At 46.9% G+C, this 22,500-nt stretch overlaps 1 protein-coding gene across 1 annotated transcript in view; it reads right to left on the reverse strand.

Annotated features, from left to right (window-relative positions):
• The window catches only part of LOC137801669 (histone deacetylase 7-like), a 43,303-nt gene that overhangs the window by 17,548 nt on the left and 3,255 nt on the right, over positions 1-22,500 (reverse strand). The window contains exons 2-11 of the mRNA XM_068599015.1: positions 5,447-5,631; positions 4,670-4,757; positions 4,312-4,426; positions 3,185-3,264; positions 2,591-2,704; positions 2,386-2,480; positions 1,964-2,041; positions 1,188-1,443; positions 293-540; positions 1-169 (exon numbers count right to left, since the gene is read on the reverse strand). The exon at positions 1-169 is cut by the window's left edge and continues 14 nt beyond it. Coding sequence (XP_068455116.1) covers positions 1-169; positions 293-540; positions 1,188-1,443; positions 1,964-2,041; positions 2,386-2,480; positions 2,591-2,704; positions 3,185-3,264; positions 4,312-4,426; positions 4,670-4,757; positions 5,447-5,631 — 1,428 coding nt within the window. The remainder of the gene's footprint in view (positions 170-292; positions 541-1,187; positions 1,444-1,963; positions 2,042-2,385; positions 2,481-2,590; positions 2,705-3,184; positions 3,265-4,311; positions 4,427-4,669; positions 4,758-5,446; positions 5,632-22,500) is intronic.

Genomic DNA, 22,500 nt, shown 5'->3' on the forward strand with positions numbered 1-22,500 from the left:
GCTCCACCAGGCTGTCCCGGGAGGAGGACGTGGACTCTGTCCCGTAGACGGAGTCGGTGCTGGCGGTGCTGCGTGTCCTGTGGCCTCCGTCCTCGCTCATGGAGCCCGCTTCTGAACCCGAGCCGGGTTCTGATCCGGTCTCCTCCAGGTCCATGTCCTCTGACGGGATCTGAGCCGGACAAGGTCTTCAATGGACTGGCTTGACTAATATCAGGCATATTTATATCTAGACATTTCAGACTTGTCCATGAGTGGTTCCTGCACGCAGCGTGCTTGTGGCCACGCCTCCTACCTTGCCCAGGTGTGCGTTCTGCTTGAACCTCTCCAGCCGGCTCTTGTGGTGCTGCTGGCTCAGCTGCTGCTGCACGTGTGCGTGGCGGCCGGCGAGCAGCGTGAGCGGCGAGCGGCTGTAGGGCGGCGGCTCCGAGCGCGTCCGCTCCAGAGGCCGGTGGCACGGCAAGGTGACCACGCCTTCCCTCCCGGAGGAGGAGGACAGGTGAGCAGGCTGCTGCTGCAGATGGATGGAGCTCAGACCATGAACTGCAGAGAGGGAGGAGCCAGGGACAGGTGAGGACACGTCAGTACAGGTGAGACTAAATAAACAGGAACAAGGGAAGATGGAAAGAGAAAAGTTACACCAGCTGGTGTGAAGGTGAGATTATAATCCTCAGATCAACTGTTTGCATCTGATGCAGAAACAGAGTGAAATACAACAAAGCAATTCAAAAAATAAACTAAAACACGTGTCATGATATTGTGTGTAATCTATTGGATGTTGTTGACCAGTAGAGAGACCAGTAGAGAGACCAGTAGAGGGACCAGTAGAGTGACCAGTAGAGAGACCAGTAGAGGGACCAGTAGAGTGACCAGTAGAGAGACCAGTAGAGAGACCAGTACAGAGACCAGTAGAGAGACCAGTAGAGACCAGTAGAGGGCGCCCTGCTGCTATTTATGGGATGATTTTCAGCACATGACATGATGCTCTTCAGACTGAGCGGCTGAAGTCTCTACAAACTACAACATGTGCGAGACGGAAGGAAAGAAACTCTCTGCATGAATTGCATAACTTCCTGATTTTATGAAACACTTCATTATAGTCCCATAATCTTTATGGCACCGTGTTGTCTCCACACGTCTCCTGTGGACACGCGTGTTGTAGAGGCCACGTGTAGAGTTACACAACTCACGAGAGACGAGCTGGGAATGCAGCAGCCCGCTGTGAGGCTCCAGGACGAGCACCGGCTGCAGGCGCTGCTGCAGGGCGGAGCCGTCCAGAGGAAGGTACACCTGCTGCAGGGAGGACACCTGCTGCAGGGAGGACACCTGCTGCAGGGAGGACACCTGCTGCAGGGAGGACACCTGCTGCAGGGAGGACACCTGCTGCAGGGAGGACACCTGCTGCAGGGAGGACACCGCCAACGGCCGCGCCACGCGCAGGTCAGCCTGAGGAGAGAGGGGCATGATGGGAGGAAACTCCAAAAACACACAGATGAGCAACATGGAGGGTGAGGCTGCACGACCATGCAGAGACAGAAGCTCTATCTCTAACATTGTTAGAGATAGAGCTTCTGTCTCTGCACATTGTTAGAGACACAGCTTCTGTCTCTGCACATTGTTAGAGACACAGCTTCTGTCTCTGCACATTGTTAGAGACACAGCTTCTGTCTCTGCACATTGTCAGACAGAAGCTGTGTCTCTGCGAGGTCGTGCAGAGACACAGCTTCTGTCTGACAATGTTAACCTCTTGAAGTGATAACGACCACATGACTGATTCTCCAGATATGAAGCGCCACAGAGAATAAAAGGAAGTGAAAGACTAAATACAGCACACGGTGCTATAAATGTTCTGCTGTGTAGGCGCTCAGTCTGAGAAACACACACATTCACACACACACACACACACACACACACACACACACACACACACACACACACACACACACTGTGTATCTGTGCAGCTTACCGGAGCAGGAAGTCCAGCGGTGATGTTGGGCATCGCCGTGCTGCTGGGAGGAGAGAAGTGAGCCAACAACCTCTGAGCCTGAAGGAGAGCAGAGCACAGAGATGATCACAACACCGACAACTACACAACACTGACATCTACACAACACTAATGTCTACACACCACTAACATCTACTTTTGACTTCTTCATGTTAAATACCATCATCATCACTCTGTGGCTTGTACAGAAACATGTTCATGTTGAATGAGATGAGGTTGAATCTCTTCAACGCATCAGGAACTTTCAACTGTTCCTGCTTCTCCTTTTCTTTTTAAATATGTTGTGAATGAACGAGCGGTGAAGACTCAGGAGAGGTGCATGCAGGTTGAACCCTCTTCGTCCTGAGCACTGATATAATAATGTGTATATATTTGACATGAACCTGGTGTGCCACTGGGAGCTGCCCGTTGTCTGAATGGAGGCTGTCGCTGGGCGAGCTGCAGCCTGAAGCCGAGGCGCTGCTGCTGGGGGACGAGTCTGCAACACAGCACGGTCAACACGGTCAACGTGCAGCAGCAAACACAGTGGCGTGTGTGAGCAGCATGCGGCATGCGGCATGCGGCATGCAGCTGAAAGAGAGACTTTACCCAGAGCTTCTGCCCGCTGCCGGACGGCCGGAGGGGCGCTGATCTTCCTCTGCAGCGGGTTGGGCCTCGTGCTGATGAGCTTCTTTAACTTCCACTTCAGAGTCGGCTCAGAGACTGTAGACACCAAGAGACACACACGCAGACATGAAGAACACACACACACACACACACACTTATCCCTAACATCTCATGAAAAGTATAAATATCTTTACTAATGATCTTCTACATGAGGATGTTCTCATTTTTCATAAACAAAACCAAACTGAAGCGATCAGACGCCACCAGACGCCTCCGCCGGGTCAACAGCTTGTGACCTCTGGTGTTTCCGTTGTTCGGTGTGTGTGTGTGTGTGTGTGTGTGTGTGTGTGTGTGTGTGTGTGTGTGTGTTGCCACCTGAAGGTTCTAGGGCTACGCAAATAAACCCTGTGTGTATTCTCAGAGATGAACAGGAAGCTGAAACCACTCCCCTCTCGTTCACATGGAGAGAGACCTTCGCTCTACAAACACCTTCTGTAACAGTATGTCACTGGATAGTTACACCATCACACACACACACACACACACACACACACACACACCAGCAGGTGAGCTCACCTGTCCGCCGCAGGGCCAGGTCTTTCCTCTGGTCTCCGGCTGGATGCTGAGACGATGGAGACGTGCCAGGAAGCGGAAGCCTTCACCAAGGAAAGAGGAGAAGCTTTTATTGTTGTACTATTCCTTTAAGAGCAGGAGAGCAGCTGACATGAGAGGAGAGGAGAGGAGAGGAGAGGAGAGGAGAGGAGAGGAGAGGAGAGGAGAGGAGAGGAGAGGAGAGAGGAGACAGGAGAGGAGACAGGAGAGAGGAGACATGAGAGGAGAGGAGAGGAGAGGAGAGGAGAGGAGAGAGGAGACAGGAGAGGAGGTAGGGGAGAGGAGAGAGGAGAAAGGAGAGAGGAGAGGAGAGGAGAGAGGAGAGAGGAGAGTAGAGGAGAGAAGAGGAGAGAAGAGAGGAGAAGAGAGAAGAGGAGAGAGGAGAGGAGGGAAGAGGAGAGGAGAGCAGAGAGGAGATAGGGGAGAGGAGAGAGGATAAAGGAGAGAGGAGAGGAGTGGAGAGAGGAGAGGAGAGGAGAGGAGAGGAGAGGAGAGGAGAGGAGAGGGGAGGAGAGGAGACAGGAGGAGAGGAGAGGAGAGGAGAGAGGAGACAGGAGAGGAGACAGGAGAGAGGAGACAGGAGAGAGGAGACATGAGAGGAGAGGAGAGGAGAGGAGAGGAGAGGAGAGGAGAGAGGAGACAGGAGAGGAGGTAGGGGAGAGGAGAGAGGAGAAAGGAGAGAGGAGAGGAGAGGAGAGAGGAGAGAGGAGAGTAGAGGAGAGAAGAGGAGAGAAGAGAGGAGAAGAGAGAAGAGGAGAGAGGAGAGGAGGGAAGAGGAGAGGAGAGCAGAGAGGAGATAGGGGAGAGGAGAGAGGATAAAGGAGAGAGGAGAGGAGTGGAGAGAGGAGAGGAGAGGAGAGGAGAGGAGAGAGGAGAGGAGAGAGGAGAGTAGAGAGGAGAGAGGGGAGAGGAGAGGAGAGGAGAGGAGAAAGGAGATAGGGGAGAGGAGAGAGGAGATAGGGGAGAGGAGAGAGGAGAGAGGAGATAGGGGAGAGGAGAGAGGAGAGAGGAGAGTAGAGGAGAGGAGAGAGGAGACAGGAGAGAGGAGCTCATGGAGGAGCTCCTGAGCTCCTGGAGTCGTTTCCTCTCACCTGTATCCGGCTGTCGGGCTGCTGTGGTTCGGGGTGATCCTGTCGTGGGCCGGCTGGCTCTTCATGATGATGTGCTCCCGAAGTTTCTGCCTGACCAGAGGGCTGGAGACAGCGCCTGCAGGTCAACAGAGCAGCATCAGGAACCAGACCAGCGTTTCCTGCTGCCTCTCACCACTGCAGCAGGCCGCAGGTTGTGTGTCACTTCCACACAGCACAACGTGTGTTTGTCTGCTTTGACATGAGCACACTTCTGATTCATATTTCTTTGTAATCTGAGAGCAGATAGGAAGTCCCCTTCTTCTCTTTCTGGGAACCTACGACACACATCATCCAGTGAATCACACGCCTCGATACTCACTCTGCTCATGTTTACTCTTCCGTATCAGCTGATGCAGCTCCTCTCTTCTCTCCTGCTCCATCTCTCTTTGTCTTTGTTCAATGTTAAACTGAGAAGAAGAAAAGAAGCAGCACGGATCAGTCTGCTGTGGGATTTGCACAAAAAGCAACAAACATGGCTGCTTTTTCCTCTCTTCCCTCTAGACTTCATGTTCCACTAAAGAACCTGCAGCACCGCTGATCCTGAGCAGCCTGGATCAGTCTGATGCTCGACAGGAAGTCGACCTGCTGCTTCCTCATTCCTGCTGAGCGCTCGTCGCCCTGTGGAGGCTCGAGCGGCAGCATGCTGCATGTGACCGTCTGCACATCAGCGTCTGCACATCAGCGTCTGCACATCAGCGTCTGCACATCAGCGTCTGCACATCAGCGTCTGCACATCAGCGTCTGCTCATCAGCGTCTGCACATCAGCGTCTGCACATCAGCGTCTGCACATCAGCGTCTGCTCATCAGCGTCTGCACATCAGCGTCTGCACATCAGCGTCTGCACATCAGCGTCTGCTCATCAGCGTCTGCACATCAGCGTCTGCACATCAGCGTCTGCACATCAGCGTCTGCTCATCAGCGTCTGCACATCAGCGTGACTCAACGCAGCTGAGCGGCTCAACAAGGAACATCTCCTCTCATTGAGTCCCTCGTGAACGCCGAGGATACAGACACATCAAGACACTTACTGTTGTTATTCAGATGGTTATTAACACTGCTGCTGGTTCTACTTCACCTCTACTGGTTTGTCTTTACCTGCAAGTGCTGCTGGGAGAACTGGGAGCAAGGCTGAGAGGTCAGGGGTCCAAGGAAGAAGGGAGGGCCAGGGGCCAGCATGGCCGAATCTAGACCCGGATGCAAGGCCCTGTGGGTCACGCTGAGGTCCATGGGACGCTCCCCATGCGAGTGCACCGAACCCCGACGGCTGAAGATCACATCCACTGAGGGAGGAGAGAGGGAGAGATGAGGATTAAGAGCATCCAAAGTAGAACAGATATGTTAGATGTGATAACACCAGCGTGTTTCAGAGGAAGGATAGCAGAGTGTGCATGAACACGGTCAGAGTGCACTCAGTTCATTTGGCAGAAGTCGATGCCCAGATGTGCACTAGAACTCTGCACATTCATATTTCATCTCCTGCACGTCTTCCTGCCTGCAGTGAACTGGCCGTGGTCCAGCGCTGCGTTCAGGAGCGCAGCTTGTGTGCGTTTGAGGTGGCAGAAGAAAGAAAGCGTGCAGGAAGCCGGGTGGGCGGCTGGACATTGTGTGCTGGAGGCCTTTAGGTCAGGACATCAATCTGTCGTCTGCATGTTTCACTGAAGTCTCAGTTTAGAAACAAGTGAAGCAGCGTCGCGTCCTGATGGAGGACAGACGCCGCTTCATCGCTGCAGAGAGGATGTGATGTGTTGAAGCGCTCCAAAGCCTCCAGAACTCTGAGCAGCAGCTCACACTGACGCACAACATGCTACACAACACGCTGCACAACACGCTGCACAACACGCTACACAACACGCTGCACAACACGCTGCACAACACGCTACACAACACACTGCACAACACGCTACACAACACGCTGCACAACACGCTGCACAACACGCTACACAACACACTGCACAACACGCTACACAACACGCTGCACAACACGCTACACAACAACGTGACGACGGGCCGGAGGAACCGTCTCCTGAAGCACCACAACGACCAGACAAAGACACAGAGCAGCTCCCAGCGTGACGAGCTTCACGTGTCAACACGACTAAACCTGAACCCATAAACACCAGAGGAACGTTTCAGAGAACCAAGAGAACCAGAAGAACCAGAAGAACCAGAAGAACCAAAAGAACCAGAAGAACCAAAAGAACCAGAAGAACCAAAAGAACCAAAAGAACCAGAAGCTTCAGCAGCGTCTGAAGAGACTCGTCCTCTGTTCATGTTCATGAAGCTCATCATAACATGAACGTGTGACTGCAGAACGCTGCACAAGACTCACAACCTGCTGAGGACACACAACACTCACAACCTGCTGAGGACACACAACACTCACAACCTGCTGAGGACACACAACACTCACAACCTGCTGAGGACACACAACACTCACAACCTGCTGAGGACACACAACACTCACAACCTGCTGAGGACACACAACACTCACAACCTGCCGAGGACACACAACACTCACAACCTGCTGAGGACACACAACACTCACAACCTGCCGAGGACACACAACACTCACAACCTGCTGAGGACACACAACACTCACAACCTGCCGAGGACACACAACACTCACAACCTGCCGAGGACACACAACACTCACAACCTGCTGAGGACACACAACACTCACAACCTGCTGAGGACACACAACACTCACAACCTGCCAAGGACACACAACACTCACAACCTGAACAGAGAGAACACAAAGAACAGAGAGAACACAGAGAGAACAGAGAAAACTCTCCCACACTCTGCTGCAGGTCAACAGAGACTCACACGTGGAACATGGAACATAGAACACGGAACATAGAACATGTTAATAAGACGATTCATAGCTGATATCATATGAACATTCAGAACTTTTCATCAGGTCTTTTTATCACAAATGAAAATGTTACAGCTTAAAATGTCAAACAGGAAATACCCGTTACCACTAACACCAGCTCCAGTGATCGATTTCCTCTGAACACACACACACACACACACACACACACACACACACACACACACACACACACACACACACACACACACAGTTTCACTTTCTTAAAGGCGCACATTTCAAACTGTTAGGAGCTAATAGGTCAGTTAGTTTGTTAGAACTAACAACACAAAGGTCTTCACTTCAACCAGAGCGTTTCATCTTTAGTGAAACAACACGTTTGTGTTATTTTGTGTTATTTAGTGGAAGTTCCTGACAAACAAACAGCTTTGATGCAGAAACACATTCATGTGGTTCTTTTATTCAAAGCCTGAAACACCAGAGGAAGGACAGTGACTGAAGCTGAGACTGAAGCTGAGACTGAAGCTGAAGCTGTGACTGAAGCTGTTACTGAAGCTGTGACTGAAGCTGTGACTGAAGCTGTTACTGAAGCTGAGACTGAAGCTGAGACTGAAGCTGAGACTGAAGCTGTGACTGAAGCTGTTACTGAAGCTGTTACTGAAGCTGTGACTGAAGCTGAGACTGAAGCTGTTACTGAAGCTGTGACTGAAGCTAAGACCGAAGCTGTTACTGAAGCTGAGACTGAAGCTGGGACTGAAGCTGTGACTGAAGCTGTGATTGAAGCTGTTACTGAAGCTGTTACTGAAGCTGTGACTGAAGCTGAGACTGAAGCTGAAGCTGTGACTGAAGCTGTTACTGAAGCTGTTACTGAAGCTGTGACTGAAGCTAAGACCGAAGCTGTTACTGAAGCTGAGACTGAAGCTAAGACCGAAGCTGTGATTGAAGCTGAGACTGAAGCTGAGACTGAAGCTGTGATTGAAGCTGAGACTGAAGCTGTGATTGAAGCTGTGACTGAAGCAGAGACTGAAGCTGTTACTGAAGCTGAGACTGAAGCTGTGATTGAAGCTGAGACTGAAGCTGTTACTGAAGCTGAGACTGAAGCTGAGACTGAAGCTGTGATTGAAGCTGTGATTGAAGCTGTGACTGAAGCTGTGATTGAAGCTGTGATTGAAGCTGTGACTGAAGCTGTGATTGAAGCTGAGACTGAAGCTGTGACTGAACCTGTTACTGAAGCTGTGACTGAAGCTGAGACTGAAGCTGTGATTGAAGCTGTGACTGAAGCTGTTACTGAAGCTGTGACTGAAGCTGAGACTGAACCTGTTACTGAAGCTGTGACTGAACCTGTTACTGAAGCTGTTACTGAACCTGTGACTGAAGCTGTGACTGAAGCGGTGACTGAAGCTGTGACTGAAGTGGTGACTGAAGCTGTGATTGAAGCGGTGACTGAAGCTGTTACTGAACCTGTGACTGAAGCTGTGACTGAAGCGGTGACTGAAGCTGTGACTGAAGCGGTGACTTCCAGTGAAACATGAAGGGAACACGGTTCCTCCTCTCCGGCCTGAAGCCTGAGGAGGATGCTCTGGAGGAGACGGTTTATAGCTGGTTCAACATGACGTTACAGAGAAGCAGTGCAATGGAGGAGCTATTTTTAGCAGCCATTGCTTCCTGCAGTTCTTTGTGCTCCAACAGTGCAGCATGCGTGCAGTAAAAGAAGAAGCGCTCTGCACGAGACGACATCTTGAACGTTTCAAACCAGGAGAAGAGAACGGAGATTAGATCTGAAACTCTGTTTGACAACGACGGCTAAAAATACACTCGAGAGAAACTTCTGGTTTCTGTAATAGAATATTCGTTTCACAACCATCATCCTCTTTCTGTGCCTTCTGCAGCAGAACACACACACACACGCACGCACACACACACACACACACACGCACACACACACACACACACACACACACACACACACACACACACACACACACACACACACACACACACACACACACACAGAAACAGTGACTTCCTGTTTCTAAAGTTAGTCTGCACCATAACATCCTCTCAGTTCATTTAGACGAGAAGCTGCTATTTTAGTTAAACGCTTCAGTGAAGTTACAGAGTTACTGTAGTATTTATATGTCCTGTAGTATTTATATGTCCTGTAGTAGTATTTATATGTCCTGTAGTAGTATTTATATGTCTGTAGTAGTATTTATATGTCCTGTAGTAGTATTTATATGTCCTGTAGTATTTATATGTCCTGTAGTATTTATATGTCCTGTAGTAGTATTTATATGTCCTGTAGTATTTATATGTCCTGTAGTAGTATTTATATGTCCTGTAGTATTTATATGTCCTGTAGTAGTATTTATATGTCCTGTAGTAGTATTTATATGTCCTGCAGTAGTATTTATATGTCCTGTAGTAGTATTTATATGTCCTGTAGTAGTATTTATATGTCCTGTAGTAGTATTTATATGTCTGTAGTAGTATTTATATGTCCTGTAGTAGTATTTATATGTCCTGTAGTAGTATTTATATGTCTGTAGTAGTATTTATATGTCCTGTAGTAGTATTTATATGTCTGTAGTAGTATTTATATGTCTGTAGTAGTATTTATATGTCCTGTAGTAGTATTTATATGTCCTGTAGTATTTATATGTCCTGTAGTAGTATTTATATGTCCTGTAGTAGTATTTATATGTCCTGTAGTAGTATTTATATGTCCTGTAGTATTTATATGTCCTGTAGTAGTATTTATATGTCCTGTAGTAGTATTTATATGTCTGTAGTAGTATTTATATGTCCTGTAGTAGTATTTATATGTCCTGTAGTAGTATTTATATGTCTGTAGTAGTATTTATATGTCCTGCAGTAGTATTTATATGTCCTGTAGTAGTATTTATATGTCCTGCAGTAGTATTTATATGTCCTGTAGTAGTATTTATATGTCTGTAGTAGTATTTATATGTCCTGTAGTAGTATTTATATGTCCTGTAGTAGTATTTATATGTCCTGTAGTAGTATTTATATGTCCTGCAGTAGTATTTATATGTCCTGTAGTAGTATTTATATGTCCTGTAGTAGTATTTATATGTCTGTAGTAGTATTTATATGTCCTGCAGTAGTATTTATATGTCCTGTAGTAGTATTTATATGTCCTGTAGTAGTATTTATATGTCTGTAGTAGTATTTATATGTCCTGCAGTAGTATTTATATGTCCTGTAGTAGTATTTATATGTCCTGCAGTAGTATTTATATGTCCTGTAGTAGTATTTATATGTCCTGCAGTATTTATATGTCTGTAGTAGTATTTATATGTCCTGCAGTAGTATTTATATGTCCTGTAGTAGTATTTATATGTCCTGTAGTAGTATTTATATGTCTGTAGTAGTATTTATATGTCCTGCAGTAGTATTTATATGTCCTGTAGTAGTATTTATATGTCTGTAGTAGTATTTATATGTCCTGCAGTAGTATTTATATGTCTGTAGTAGTATTTATATGTCTGTAGTAGTATTTATATGTCCTGTAGTAGTATTTATATGTCCTGTAGTAGTATTTATATGTCCTGCAGTAGTATTTATATGTCTGTAGTAGTATTTATATGTCTGTAGTAGTATTTATATGTCCTGCAGTAGTATTTATATGTCTTGTAGTAGTATTTATATGTCTGTAGTAGTATTTATATGTCCTGCAGTAGTATTTATATGTCCTGCAGTAGTATTTATATGTCCTGCAGTAGTATTTATATGTCCTGTAGTAGTATTTATATGTCTGTAGTAGTATTTATATGTCTGTAGTAGTATTTATATGTCCTGTAGTAGTATTTATATGTCCTGTAGTAGTATTTATATGTCCTGTAGTAGTATTTATATGTCTGTAGTAGTATTTATATGTCCTGTAGTAGTATTTATATGTCCTGCAGTAGTATTTATATGTCTGTAGTAGTATTTATATGTCTGTAGTAGTATTTATATGTCTGTAGTAGTATTTATATGTCTGTAGTAGTATTTATATATCCTGTAGTAGTATTTATATGTCCTGCAGTAGTATTTATATGTCTGTAGTAGTATTTATATGTCTGTAGTAGTATTTATATGTCTGTAGTAGTATTTATATGTCTGTAGTAGTATTTATATGTCCTGTAGTAGTATTTATATGTCCTGCAGTAGTATTTATATGTCTGTAGTAGTATTTATATGTCTGCAGTAGTATTTATATGTACTGTAGTAGTATTTATATGTCTGTAGTAGTATTCATATGTCCTGCAGTAGTATTCATATGTCTGCAGTAGTATTTATATGTCCTGCAGTAGTATTTATATGTCCTGCAGTAGTATTTATATGTCTGTAGTAGTATTTATATGTCCTGCAGTAGTATTTATATGTCCTGTAGTAGTATTTATATGTCCTGCAGTAGTATTTATATGTCTGTAGTAGTATTTATATGTCCTGCAGTAGTATTTATATGTCCTGCAGTAGTATTTATATGTCCTGCAGTAGTATTTATATGTCCTGCAGTAGTATTTATATGTCCTGCAGTAGTATTTATATGTCTGTAGTAGTATTTATATGTCCTGCAGTAGTATTTATATGTCCTGCAGTAGTATTTATATGTCCTGCAGTAGTATTTATATGTCCTGTATTTACTTCCTACTGTTTGTCTACATAAACACTGCAGGCTGCAGGTTTAAGGCTGCTCGGGTTCCCAACCAAGCAGAAAGAGCAGGAGGTCTGAGACACAAACACACACACACACACACTCACACACACTCACACACACACACACACACACACACACACACACACCTTCACCACCTCGCCGTGGGTTTCCCGTCCTCACATTCAGAGGAATCCACAGCTGTTGGGGACATTCTGTCCCTCTGCTTCCGAGCAGCTGGAGTATCAATCTGTGTGTGTGTGTGTGTGTGTGTGTGTGTGTGTGTGTGTGTGTGAGTGTGTGTGTGTGTGTGTGTGTGTGTGTGTGTGTGTGTGTGAGTGTGTGTGTGTGTGTGTGTGTGTCCGTCCCATACGCGCCAAGATATTAATAGCGTGCAGTTGTTTCCTTTGAGTGTACAGCAGGTCTTTGTGTTTGCATAAGTCGATCTGCTTGTGCGACAGTTGAGGTGCACACACACACATACACACACACACACACCTAAACACTGGCGTCAGTGTGTGTGTGTGTGTGTGTGTGTGTGTATTATTAGTGCACATTTGTCTCTTTTGAAGGAGCACTGTGGCTCTTTGTGCAACGTTCAGTACATGCACCCACGAGGTGTATTTATAGTGTCACCTGTCAGTCACCACTTGTGTTTCTGTCAGGAAGTGCATGTGTGCATGTGTGTGTGTGTGTGTGTGTGTGTGTGTGTGTGTGTGTGTCTGTGTGTGTGTGTGTGCGTGTGTGTGTGTGTGTGTGCTTCAGGACACTGAGCTGAATGGATGTTTCTCAATTCATTAATAGCATCGCACCACTTGTTTTTATGAGTGTGTGGCGTGTGTGTGTGCATATACTGTGTATTAATAGCATTCCCAATTGCTCCAACGTGCTTCTGTGTGTGTGTGTGTGTGTGTGTGTGTGTGTGTGTGTGTGTGTGTGTGTGTGTGTGTGTGTGCTCGTGGCTGTCAATAAGCATCATATTGATCAGCTATATTTACAGGTTTATTTCATGAACTAACTGATGCTAGTGTGACGTGAGGCCAGAAACACAAACACTCAATGCTCCAAATGAATTATCTGTCAATCAATCAACTAATATTACTACTATTTTACAAACAATGCGAGGAATCCTTGTCCAGCATCGTGCACTTCTTTCCTTTTTCACAAAGGTTTATGCAGCTACAACGTACGATGCCTTGACATGAAGCGTCCACTCCCTCACACGAGGTTCCTCTCTTCTCAGAGGCGTCATGTCTGTGATGTTCCTCCACCTCAGGGTCAGAGGTCAAGCTGCCGTTCATGTCGCTGTGAACACGAGGAAAAGACGACCATCAGACACCTCCAGGACCATCAGACACCTCCAGGACCATCAGACACCACCAGGACCATCACACACCTCCAGGACCATCAGACACCTCCAGGACCATCAGAAACCTCCAGGACCATCAGAAACCTCCAGGACCATCAGACACCTACAGGACCATCAGACACCTCCAGGACCATCAGACACCTAAAGGACCATCGGACACCTCCAGGACCATCAGACACCTAAAGGACCATCGGACACCTCCAAGACCATCGGACACCTCCAAGACCATCAGACACCTACAGGACCATCAGACACCTCCAGGACCATCAGACAACTCCAAGACCATCAGACACCTCCAAGACCATCAGACACCTAAAGGACCATCAGACACCTCCAAGACCATCAGACACCTACAGGATCATCAGACACCTCCAGGACCATCTGACACCTCCAGGACCATCAGACACCTACAGGATCATCAGACACCTCCAGGACCACCAGACACTGATCAGCTGGACTCTGCCCTCCAGTAGTCACACTTGAGCCAACTCCACCTAACTTCATTCATGCTCTTCATAGGAGGCAGTGCAGGTTCAGGTCAGGAGTCCGTGCAGCATCCCCACCATGCACCTTCTCCCATGATGCACTGCAGAGTTTCTATCAGCTGATCTTAAACCAGGAACAGGAAACGTGATCTGGGCCTCGGCCGGTCCAGAACACTGTCCCTATTGTCAGCGCTGAGGCTCACGCTGAGGACACGCCGGCCCTTTAAAGGTTACCTGTCCTGGAAAAGGTTGGTGTTACTTTCACCACACAGAGGTGAACCCAACATGGAGACCACGTGAAGGAGGACGGCCTGGAGGCTTCGTCCTCGTGTGCTCATGCACGCAAATCAACCAATCAATCAATCAACCAACCAATCAATCAATCAAGGCATTAGCTGATGGACAGACAATAAATTGGCAATTATGTTGTTATTTGATTATTATATGTTTTTTAAACTGTACCTGCAGAGAGAGCCATATGTATCTCTATTAGAGTGTTACCCACAATGCAACAGGAAACCAGCTTTCTGCCACCAGCAGGTCAACACAACACTGCAGCAGCTCGATTACATGAATCACATGATTACTTTACGTCTGGAGGCCAGAGAGACATCACACTCTCCTACATGAAGGTGTGTGACATCACACTCTCCTACATGAACGTGTGTGACATCACACTCTCCTACATGAACGTGTGTGACATCACACTCTCCTACATGAACGTGTGTGACATCACACTCTCCTACATGAACGTGTGTGACATCACACTCTCCTACATGAACGTGTGTGACATCACACTCTCCTACATGAACGTGTGTGACATCACACTCTTCTACATGAACGTGTGTGACATCACACTCTTCTACATGAACGTGTGTGACATCACACTCTTCTACATGAACGTGTGACATCACACTCTCCTACATGAACGTGTGTGACATCACACTCTCCTACATGAACGTGTGTGACATCACACTCTTCTACATGAACGTGTGTGACATCACACTCTTCTACATGAACGTGTGACATCACACTCTTCTACATGAACGTGTGTGACATCACACTCTTCTACATGAACGTGTGACATCACACTCTTCTACATGAACGTGTGTGACATCACACTCTCCTACATGAACGTGTGTGACATCACACTCTCCTACATGAACGTGTGTGACATCACACTCTTCTACATGAAGGTGTGTGACATCACACTCTTCTACATGAACGTGTGTGACATCACACTCTTCTACATGAACGTGTGTGACATCACACTCTCCTACATGAACGTGTGTGACATCACACTCTCCTACATGAACGTGTGTGACATCACACTCTCCTACATGAACGTGTGTGACATCACACTCTCCTACATGAACGTGTGTGACATCACACTCTTCTACATGAACGTGTGTGACATCACACTCTTCTACATGAACGTGTGTGACATCACACTCTTCTACATGAACGTGTGACATCACACTCTCCTACATGAACGTGTGTGACATCACACTCTTCTACATGAACGTGTGACATCACACTCTCCTACATGAACGTGTGTGACATCACACTCTCCTACATGAACGTGTGTGACATCACACTCTTCTACATGAACGTGTGACATCACACTCTTCTACATGAACGTGTGTGACATCACACTCTCCTACATGAACGTGTGTGACATCACACTCTCCTACATGAACGTGTGTGACATCACACTCTTCTACATGAAGGTGTGTGACATCACACTCTTCTACATGAACGTGTGTGACATCACACTCTTCTACATGAACGTGTGACATCACACTCTCCTACATGAACGTGTGTGACATCACACTCTCCTACATGAACGTGTGTGACATCACACTCTTCTACATGAACGTGTGTGACATCACACTCTTCTACATGAACGTGTGTGACATCACACTCTTCTACATGAACGTGTGACATCACACTCTTCTACATGAACGTGTGTGACATCACACTCTTCTACATGAACGTGTGACATCACACTCTTCTACATGAACGTGTGTGACATCACACTCTTCTACATGAACGTGTGACATCACACTCTTCTACATGAACGTGTGTGACATCACACTCTCCTACATGAACGTGTGTGACATCACACTCTTCTACATGAACGTGTGACATCACACTCTCCTACATGAACGTGTGTGACATCACACTCTTCTACATGAACGTGTGTGACATCACACTCTTCTACATGAACGTTATTGATGTAGAGGACCATGGAGGGCTGATTATTATGATTGAAGCAAAATCAGTATTGTTTGTAATTATAATTAATTAAAATACCTGAAACTGAAGGTTTTCCTCTTCATACACACACTGACACCGTGTCGACATTTATGGAAGTTTCATTTTTCGGACTTATCAGGAGGCTACAGGTCTCTCTCTCTCTCTCACACACACACACACACACTCTCTCTCTCTCTCTCTCTCTCTCTCTCTCTCTCTCTCTCTCTCTCTCTCACACACACACACACACACACACACACACACTCACACACACACACACACACACACACACACACACACACACACGCTGGTCCAACAAGCCACCAGACGTGTGTTGCAGCAGTGAAAGAGTCCAACTCTTCAGTTCTCTAATAGTTCTCACGATGAGGCCGTAATCCCGTAATGACGTCATTATTAACCCGATTTACCACTTTAACATGCTCATGATGCCAGTTCGTCGGATTGAGATGAGTACAGCCCGTGATGGTCCTCAGCCTGCAGCGTGTGACTCTGAGTCAGCACCTCATGCTGTGAACCGTGTTAACGGCTGCAGAGCTTGACTTCAGACGAGAGGGAGCGCGTGTACCTGCAGGGTGTGACGTCAGCAGGTGAGCCCTACACCTGCAGCAAGGGTCGCAGTCCGCTCCGGTGAGCCGTTCACGCGCAGCGGGTCTCCCGCGCCGCCGACATGAAACAACGCAGCCGCTTCCCGGTCACACGCGACGCGGCTCACGCGCCCGCTGCGGGTCCGACAGCCTGCGCGCGCGCGGGAAACACGGAGGAAAGCGTCGACGTCATCTTGGTCTCTTCTTCTTTAGTTTTACAAAGTTAAAGCTCCTCTGACTGTTTTAAACTCTGCACGCGATGTGATCCCGTTACTGAACCTGCTGCGGGGCGCGCGCTCCGTGTGGGAGGAGAGCGTCATGGGGGCGTGTGTGTGTGTGTGTGTGTGTGTGTGTGTGTGTGTGTGTGTGTGTGTGTGGGTGTGTGTGTGTGTGTGTGTGTGTGTGTGTGTGTGTGTGTGTGTGTGTGGGTGTGTGTGTGTGTGTGTGTGTGTGTGTGTGTGTGAGTGTGTGTGTGTGTGTAAAAGTAATAAAGGAACAATGTGTATATATATATATATATATAAATATATATATATATATATATATATATATATTTATATATATATATATATATATATATATATATATATATATATATATATATATATATATATATATATATATATATATATTTGTGTGTGTGTGTGTGTGTGTGTGTGTGTGTGTGTAGGTGTTGTTGTGCTACATAACTCTCTATCTAACTGTGTAAACTGAGTTTAACGCGTCAGAAATATACATTTGGTCTTTAAAGAGCCGCAGATTAAAACACATAAAACCATCCTAACACTGAACATCACATTGTGTGTGCAGCTGTGCTGCAGAGCCTCAACCTCTGCACCACATGACAACATGTGTGTACACTGCAGCTTCATGGAGTTGTTGTTATACTGCTCATCCAACAACATGTTGTGTTACTCTATTGTGTGTCTTCTTCCTGATGGTTCTCTGTTTTTATTCTGGGATCTGACCACCTGATGTGGTGAAGCCGAAGGCAAATGTTCACGGACAATATGCACACACACACACAAACACACACACACACAAACACACACACACACACACACACACACACAAAATTGACTTAATATAGACAGCGTGGCTCCCTAACTGAACTCTCACTGCCTCTCAGCCCCCCCCCTCCCCCTTTCTCTGCCAAAAACTAAATCCTGTGGTTGGGTCCATGAAGATGAGCCTCCTGAAGCTGCTCAACACACACACTGGTCACTAGTCACTGGTCACTGGTCCACTAGTCACTGGTCACTAGTCACTGGTCACTGGTCCACTAGTCACTGGTCACTAGTCACTGGTCACTAGTCACTGGTCACTGGTCACTAGTCACTGGTCACTAGTCACTGGTCACTGGTCACTAGTCACTGGTCACTAGTCACTAGTCACTAGTCACTGGTCACTAGTCACTGGTCACTAGTCACTAGTCACTGGTCACTGGTCCACTAGTCACTGGTCACTAGTCACTGGTCACTGGTCCACTAGTCACTGGTCACTGGTCCACTAGTCACTGGTCACTGGTCCACTAGTCACTGGTCACTAGTCCACTGGTCACTGGTCACTGGTCACTGGTCACTGGTAACTAGTCACTGGTCACTAGTCACTGGTCACTGGTCACTAGTCACTGGTCACTGGTAACTAGTCACTGGTCACTAGTCACTGGTCACTAGTCACTAGTCACTGGTCACTAGTCACTGGTCACTGGTCACTAGTCCACTGGCCACTGGTCACTGGTCACTGGTCACTGGTAACTAGTCACTAGTCACTGGATCTCATTTCCAGCAGAGGACGCTTGGTGACTGGACGAGGTGTTTTATACTTTGTGTGAAAGCTTTTTGCAGAGCAGTAGTACTTTTACAAGTTTGGAGAATGGCGTTGTGTCCATTGCAAAAGCAAACTGCATCTCCTCCACGTCTCTGCTCTCATGAGGAAGTCGGGCCGTCAGCAGACCCTCAGTACACTGAGTGTGAGGAAGATGCTCCAGAAGAGTCTTCCTCATAGCGACGCTCAGAGACTTTCATACAGAGAGGATTTAAAAGCTGAAGCAGAGCAGGGAAGAAGAGACACACATGGTCGGACTCTCTGTGGCCAGCAGGACTCACTGGTCTTCCAGCCACAGGAAGCCAGCAGGAATGAGAGGAATGCAGCTGGTGATGGAGGGAGCAGCAGCAGGGCGCACCGCCAGGAAGAGTCAGAGAGGAGGCAGCAGGGGAAGACGTGACTAGAGAGAGGAAAAGATGCACAATAGATGCACATCAGCCAACACCGGGACGCTCGCTGGAGGCTGTTGTTGATGAGTAATCGCTCTGAGACGCTTTGATGTGGACAATGAGCTGATGGGGGAGGAGTCACCGACGGAAACGCCACAGAACATCACTGTGACCGTGGAGATATCAGACCAACATGTCCTGGTGCTGGAGGAGGCGACGGCTGTGTTCCCATCCAGGGGGCCGGCCTACCCGACACACACACATGCACACAGCACACACACACACACAGCACCCTCAGACCTGCACACAGCACCCTCAGACCTGCACACAGCACCCTCAGACCTACACACAGCACCCTCAGACCTACACACAGCACCCTCAGACCTGCACACAGCACCCTCAGACCTGCACACAGCACCCTCAGACCTACACACAGCACCCTCAGACCTACACACAGCACCCTCAGACCTGCACACAGCACCCTCAGACCTGCGCACACACACACACACACACACAGCACCCTCAGACCTGCACACAGCACCCTCAGACCTGCACACAGCACCCTCAGACCTGCACACAGCACCCTCAGACCTGCACACAGAGCTCTCCTGTCTCTGTCGTTATCTTTTCTTCTTTAGTTCATTGTTACTTCACCGTTACCGTTTTGTCTCCCTGTGTTTCTCTCTTCAAGGTGCTCAGGAGGTTTGTGTTGCGCTCTGCAGCCTCACCTGTTCACCACATGCCTCACTGACCGGCAGACAGAGTTCACTGCGGTGAACTGACGGAGCTGCAGAGCCACATTCCTCTGGAGATGGAGACACAACAACTTTATGAGGTGATGTCAGTGTTGTTTTTAGCTGCTCTGCACATGCTGACACACACACATCTGTTCATTTAGCTTTAACTCACCAGTTAATGTAGGATGAAGTACACTAAGTATCTACAGATCATTATCTTATTTACATGAAAGAAATAAAGCTCCATTGCGTATTTAAAACAGTGGTTTTGACTCCTCCCCCTGCAGGTGTTCAGGTGGGCCTCGCCGAGCGCCGCCGGCAGCTGTGGTGACTTTGAAGTCGCTGCTCGCTGTGCGGTGTGTGTGTGTGTGTGTGTGTGTGTGTGTGTGTGTGTGTGTGTGTGTGTGTGTGTGTTGAACAGCGCTCGCCTGTTTTTCTGGAAACTGAGTGATGCTGGAAAGTGTCGCTTCACGACGCCTTCACACTCTGCGAGCACGCTTGTGGGAAAAGGTCAAAACACGCAGAGCAGAACAGCGTGAGCCTCTTTAGGAGAAAACGTGTCTTTAAAGTCTTGTGTCTTAGTGAACAGAGCTGCTGTGACGTCATGGCTCATGTTCTTTATCACTCTGAACAAGTGAAACGTCCAAACATGATGAGAGATTTAATCATAACGAGGACTGTTTGACTCATGAGAAGAGATAATATGATCTGGTTAACAATGCAAAGGAATGCAGAGAAGGCAACAATGTATCGTTAACATTAATATGAATTCATATTTCCTTCCTCAGTTTAGTTCTGGATGAATAAACTTCCACAAAGTGCTTCAGTCTCCATTAAAGCAGTGTGTTGCAGTACGCACACTCTGCCACACGGGGGCGATGTACAGATGAATGCTGTTTGTTCTCTAAACATTAAAACAGCCTGTTGGGAGACATGATGCTCCTTCCTCCTCGCTGCTGAGGAAGACTCCTCGCAGCTGTTTGGAAATCCAACTTCTTAAAAACAAACTTGGGAGAAACTTTCTTAACAAATATTCCAGAAACAAACAGAGACTCCTCGTGGATGTTCTGCAGAGAACCGTTGAGAGCGTCAGAACTCACAACACACACAAGATGCTTTGAAACACAGTGGACCTGATGTCTGCGTCCTCAGCTGACAGAGAGGCAGCGTCTGACCTGTTGCTCCTCCTCCTCCTCCTCCTCCTCTTCCTCACAGCCAGACGTCCATCGTTCATCAACATGAACATCAGCCAGTTCATCAAGCTGAATGTCGTCTGGCTTCAGGTTTCATTTTCTCTCTGAAACGTCAGCACAGAGTGAAACATCATGGGTTCAGATCCCTGAGATGGGCTTTAAACCACAGAGGCCATGAGAGAAGAACCAGAACATTTCTGCTGAGGAAAAGTTTCATTCTTCTTTAAATGTATAAGAATGAATGAATTATTAAAATAATTGCCGATTAATTCTTAGATTTTTTTTTTTTAAAACAGTGTATTATGTATTAAATCCCTCTTACAGTAACGTGTTCATCACAGTACCGTGTTCATCGCAGTAACGTGTTCATCACAGTAACGTGTTCATCACAGTACCGTGTTCATCGCAGTAACGTGTTCATCACAGTACCGTGTTCATCGCAGTAACGTGTTCATCGCAGTAACGTGTTCATCGCAGTAACGTGTTCATCACAGTACCGTGTTCATCGCAGTAACGTGTTCATCGCAGTAACGTGTTCATCACAGTAACGTGTTCATCGCAGTAACGTGTTCATCACAGTAACGTGTTCATCGCAGTAACGTGTTCATCGCAGTAACGTGTTCATCGCAGTAACGTGTTCATCGCAGTAACGTGTTCATCACAGTAACGTGTTCAGAGCAGTAACGTGTTCATCACAGTAACGTGTTCATCGCAGTAACGTGTTCATCGCAGTAACGTGTTCATCGCAGTAACGTGTTCATCGCAGTAACGTGTTCATCGCAGTAACGTGTTCATCACAGTACCGTGTTCATCACAGTACCGTGTTCATCACAGTACCGTGTTCATCACAGTAACGTGTTCATCACAGTAACGTGTTCATCACAGTAACGTGTTCAGAGCAGTAACGTGTTCATCGCAGTAACGTGTTCATCACAGTAACGTGTTCATCGCAGTAACGTGTTCATCGCAGTAACGTGTTCATCGCAGTAACGTGTTCATCGCAGTAACGTGTTCATCGCAGTAACATGTTCATCGCAGTAACGTGTTCATCGCAGTAACGTGTTCATCGCAGTAACGTGTTCATCGCAGTAACGTGTTCATCGCAGTAACGTGTTCATCGCAGTAACGTGTTCATCGCAGTAACGTGTTCATCGCAGTAACGTGTTCATCGCAGTAACGTGTTCAGAGCAGTAACGTGTTCATCGCAGTAACGTGTTCATCACAGTAACGTGTTCATCACAGTAACGTGTTCAGAGCAGTAACGTGTTCATCGCAGTAACGTGTTCATCGCAGTAACGTGTTCAGAGCAGTAACGTGTTCATCGCAGTAACGTGTTCATCGCAGTAACGTGTTCATCGCAGTAACGTGTTCATCGCAGTAACGTGTTCATCGCAGTAACGTGTTCATCGCAGTAACGTGTTCATCGCAGTAACGTGTTCATCGCAGTAACGTGTTCATCGCAGTAACGTGTTCATCGCAGTAACGTGTTCATCGCAGTAACGTGTTCATCGCAGTAACGTGTTCATCGCAGTAACGTGTTCATCACAGTAACGTGTTCATCGCAGTAACGTGTTCATCGCAGTAACGTGTTCAGAGCAGTAACGTGTTCATCGCAGTAACGTGTTCATCACAGTAACGTGTTCATCACAGTAACGTGTTCAGAGCAGTAACGTGTTCATCGCAGTAACGTGTTCATCGCAGTAACGTGTTCATCGCAGTAACGTGTTCAGAGCAGTAACGTGTTCAGAGCAGTAACGTGTTCATCACAGTAACGTGTTCAGAGCAGTAA

Source organism: Clinocottus analis, unplaced genomic scaffold (assembly GCF_023055335.1).
Source record: "Clinocottus analis isolate CAN_PGR_092001 unplaced genomic scaffold, fCliAna1.0.p SCAF_42, whole genome shotgun sequence".
Taxonomy (NCBI): Eukaryota; Metazoa; Chordata; class Actinopteri; order Perciformes; family Cottidae; genus Clinocottus; species Clinocottus analis.